Source organism: Leuciscus leuciscus (assembly GCF_965113295.1).
Source record: "Leuciscus leuciscus genome assembly, chromosome: 23".
NCBI lineage: Eukaryota > Metazoa > Chordata > Actinopteri > Cypriniformes > Leuciscidae > Leuciscus > Leuciscus leuciscus.
The window spans coordinates 18,398,535-18,403,466 of NC_138747.1; the positions used below are offsets into that span (position 1 = coordinate 18,398,535).

The window sequence follows — 4,932 nt, forward strand, 5'->3', positions numbered from 1 at the left end:
CAGAGAACAGAAGAGATATCGTTGCAAGAGGGAGGGTTATTTTGATTAAAGATTATGAGGGCACATAAAATAAAATAAAACAGATAAATAATGCAATATTCCATAAAAAAAAAAAAAAAAAAAAAAAAAAATTGTCCTTTTTGATTTCATGGTGATGGTTTTGTGGAAATTGTGAATTTTTAAAGATTTGTACTGATTAATCGAAAGTTCAAAAGAACAGCATTAAGCATTCTAAACAGCATTAAGCATTATAAGCATAATAAACAGCATTATTATTAGCATTTGGTGGGTATTAAAAGTGTCAGTCCTTGCTGAATAAAATAATTAATTTCTTTTAAAAAATGCTAGTGTTTACATCTATGTAGATAGCCTAGTAGCCAAAATTCTTGATGTAGCTTGTTGTTTGTCAACTTACGAAAATGTATTTTACAGATCCCAAAGATGAATTCATGAAGGGCGTGGTTGACGTTAATACTCCGGATGGCATAAGTTACCGTCGAGTGGCAAAGAAAATGGACTGGTATCAGGCACTGCAAGAGTGTGGCAGAAATGGAGGCCATCTTGCCAGCATTAGTGACAAAACAACTAACGACAACATGGCACTGATCGCCAAAAGGGACGGCTTTTCACTGTGGATTGGCCTCTCCAAACAAGATGTACACAGTTTTTGTGATAATAGCAACAATTGACAGCAATTACTAACTGTGAGCTTAAACTTTTGCTCTCAATTGTTATCATTATGCATTTTTAATGGCTCTTTCTCTAGGTAAGCGGTTGGCCCTTTGAGTGGTCAGATGGGACCGCGGTAAAATTCAAACCAGATGGATTTGTAGATGATGGCCGTGATTCTGAGGAAAAGTGTGTGTTTGTTGACTCCAAAGGCACCTGGTCATCTGTCAACTGCCATACAGCCCAAGAAGGGGCCATCTGCTACAACAACATCAATAGAAGTAAGACAAGCATGCAATAACACAACACAAACGTAACTGTTGTTCTGAAAAGTTCAGTCTGAAACAGTTTTCTCTTTCATTTTTTTCCCCCAGGAACTAGTGCACAACTCTCTTCTCAGTCCAGCAGTAGTTGTCCTAAGAGTGATAGTCAGACCTCTTGGGTCCTGTTTAACGATCACTGTTATGCTTTCAACACGTACAACTACTCAGTCTTTACCATGGAGAGTGCCAAGAACGTGTGTCAGAATCTGGGTGAGTATATTGCTGCGTCTTTAGCACCTAGTTTCACATTCAGTTGGGAGCTTTTTTTGTCTTGGTTAGGCAGGAAGTGACAACACACATGTGAATGACCAGTTTGTCTTGTTTCACACGCTATTTAGGTGCATATCTGAAATGCATGTTACCACGATAACAGCTCTTGCTATTTTTCTGTGCAATAAGCATCAGATGGTGGGTGAACAGACAGAGACTAACTTTCAGTGGCACTTTACATGGTTACTGTTATTTCTACCCCTGTTTTAGGACCAGTTTCTCAAATCCAAACCCCAAAATAATCACTAAAAACTGTACAAACCATCAAAAAATCAACCTGAAAGTGTCTAACAACATCTTGTATTTCTCCTGTATAGATTCTTCGTCCAAGCTGTTAACCATCAAGAGTAAAGAGGAGAATGATTTTGTCTCCAACTATATGAATAAGAACCCTTCCATCACCAGCCGAGTGTGGCTGGCGCTCAACATGGACTCCAAAAGTAAAATAATGAATAATCTACCTTCAAGCTCACCATGTCCTTTTTTAAGACTTTTTAAGAGTTATATATTGCAGCATGGATCATTAAATTACACCGTGTAAAAATAGAAATGTTTACAAATGAGAAGAGATAAACTTTGTGGATTTATTTCAGCTCTGTAAATCTTTGTTTCCTCTAAGGTAAGCCCACTGGTTGGCAGGACGGTAGTGAACTGGACTTCTCTAGCTGGGATGAAAAATTGGGGCCGAAATTATTACAGGAGTCGGACGCATCGCAGATCTGCGCAGTCATGGTCTCCAGCAAAGGCAGCTGGACCCAAGCCAACTGCTCATACAGCCGCAGCCGACTCGTCTGCAAAGCACCTGCCCGTGAGTCCTCAACATTTCTTGAAAATGGCTCATAATATACATATAATCAATAATAATATGCGATAAATATTAAATATAATCATAATAATAATAAACAATAAAGTTAAAATAATTTATTTGATTCATAATTCATCATTTTATGAACTTTATTGTATACACACATATAAATATATATATATATATATATATATATATATATATATATATATATATATATATAGTAAACCAATAAATCATATCAGAACTTTTTCACATTTAATGTAAAAATTACAACCTATGCAATGCCACTGAAAAACCATTTCAGAGAAAACAGATACAAAATTTAATTCAAATAAGAACTTTAAATAAACTGACGGCATAAGTGTGCAGACCTTCTTTTTTTATTATTGGGTATGTAGTTGTGATCAGATTTAACTAATCATCAAGCTTATGGGAAATAATACAAAACTCCAAAAGGCTGCAACTAACGATTATTTTTTATAATTGATTAATCTGTCGATTACGTTTCCGATTAATTGGATGAAAAAAATAAATAATAATAATAACAATAATACATTATTTGAAACAATGTTATTCCATATCCTGCCCAATGCTGTCCCCTAAACCATGTGTAATATAAAAGCATATGAAAACAAATATAGTAAATGTATCTATGTAGGCTATGATGTACATTATAAGCAAAAAGGAGTTAAAATATAAACATTACATTCTAAACCTAAAAACAACCGATTGCTTTTCTGAAAGCAGAAATTAAAATGACTAAGTTCAAAATAATAAACAAAATGTTATTGTGTACAAGATATGAGGAACACACATTTATTCACTGAACATAGTGATTACATTAATGGGCTATTCCAACAATAGTGCCTTTACTGCACATAAATATGGCTACTTGTGTTACATGTATATTTTTAAACCTACTACACTTAATTTCTAACAAAAATATTTGACTGTTGATTGTTTTTCATCTATCGATGGTTTTCAGTGGCATTGCAAATTCAAAACAAAGCAACATTATGGTATAACATGTTGTATATTCCATGTGCAGATCCAGGTAGTCCTGTGGCTTTGATCTTCTTCATCATTGTACTCCTCTGCATCATCGCTGCTGGCGTCTTCCTCCTATACCAGAAAAACAAGCATCGCTTCCATTCGACTGTGCGTTACCAGCGCAACTTTGATGACGCGGACAGTACAAGTATAATTAATAACGCAGAATAACGCCTCAACTGAATGATGTCAAATTAAACGGTAGCTATTATGTGCCTTTTACGATAAACACGATCAACAGGAACACCTGCTTCAGTGGTTCAAACTAAGGTTATTTATTATCCACCCCACAGCATGGCTTAAATAGATGGCTCAACTGTTTTTGTAAATGAAAATAGAAGTGGTAATGTTTGAGGTTTTAATGTTTAAATGAAAATGTCTGAAATGGTTGTGTATATTTTAATGGGAGGATTGCTGGTACTTTCCGTACTATAAAAATTTGATTGTGTTACTTTGGCTTTTCTTGAAATTACTTTATCAAAATCAGAGTTTTTCACTCCTCTTGAGCACCACTGAATATTAACTTGCACTTAGAGCTGGGAAGATTTTAAGATTGTACATTTTGGAAGATTTTCCTCTTTTCTTTTTGAAGATGTTATTTTAACTGAGCGTCAATGATCCCAAACCTAGTTATCGTTTTTCCTTTTTTTCTTTTTCTTATTTGATTTCTGAAAGCCTCTCTTTAAAATTGATAGATTTATTAGTCATCACTCAATGGAACATTCCGATTAAACTTGCCATAATGGTGTTTTTCCACAGTGTTTTGTTTTCCTATGATGATGTATCATGTACTTCTCCATGTATTATGGTTTGGTTTGCTTTCATTAATATCCAAGTTCTGTACAACAGCTTATGGTAACAGTGCAATGCAAGACGCTTATGATAAATTACATTCAGAGATTATATCTATGCACTCTTTTGCTTAATTCACTCAAACTACTGAAATCTGATGCACTTTAATGAGCTGTGTGAATCGAACTATTAGTGAAGGATTTAGTACATGCTTTGTAAATATTTTATTATATTTTTGTTGTTGCTGTTGATTGTTTGTTTGGGTTTTTTTCTTTTTTACTCCAAACTACACCAAAGATGATTTGGGAATTGATGGTAATATATTGCAAACCCAAACATGTTAACTAAAGCTGCTTTTGTAAAAAGATTTTTTAAGAGAATCTTTTTGTGATCCTTGTCTTTGATTTGAATACATATCAGCTTTCCTCTGTTTTGACCACAGCAGAAGATGCTCAATAAAACAATGTACGTCTTCTAATAGTATATGTCCTTTGTTGGTGAATATTAAAAGAAATGTTGGTTACACTTTATTTTGATGGTCCCCTTTAGACATTCTGTTGACTATAAGTAATGTTACATGTCTACTAACTCTCATTAGAGTGTTAGTAGAGTATTAGTATTAGGTTAGGGTTAGTAGAATAAGTTGACATGTAGTTATAAAGTTACTTATAGTCTGTAGAATGTCTGTTGGGAGGAGCATCAAAATAAAGTGTTAGCAGATATTAAGCAGATGGTCTACTAATACTCTATTAATACTCTAATGAGAGTGAGCAGAACAGAATGTCTAAAAGGAACCATCATAATAAAGTGTTACCGAAATGTTTTTGGGTCACAGTGTTAAATGAATTGATAGTTTTAGTTGCAAAGTTGCAGTATTCTGCTTTAGTATTTATCCAGGCTGCCAAAAAGGCATTATTTAATGCACAAGCCAGTCACTCTATAGGAAAATAATGGTTCAGGGGAAATAGAATTCTAAAGTGAAGATGTACTTCCACATGAATGGCTTGACCCAGGGTTCAT

General features: G+C 34.3%; 1 protein-coding gene across 2 annotated transcripts in view; it reads left to right on the forward strand.

Moving 5' to 3' along the window:
* The window catches only part of ly75 (lymphocyte antigen 75), a 34,193-nt gene extending 29,801 nt beyond the window's left edge, over positions 1 to 4,392 (forward strand). For both annotated transcript variants that reach the window (XM_082156185.1, XM_082156186.1), the window contains exons 30-35: positions 433 to 656; positions 767 to 950; positions 1,044 to 1,202; positions 1,580 to 1,702; positions 1,882 to 2,070; positions 3,119 to 4,392. In XM_082156185.1, the coding sequence (XP_082012311.1) occupies positions 433 to 656; positions 767 to 950; positions 1,044 to 1,202; positions 1,580 to 1,702; positions 1,882 to 2,070; positions 3,119 to 3,291 (1,052 nt within the window). In that variant the 3' untranslated portion in view covers positions 3,292 to 4,392. The remainder of the gene's footprint in view (positions 1 to 432; positions 657 to 766; positions 951 to 1,043; positions 1,203 to 1,579; positions 1,703 to 1,881; positions 2,071 to 3,118) is intronic.
* Positions 4,393 to 4,932: the final 540 nt, after the last annotated feature.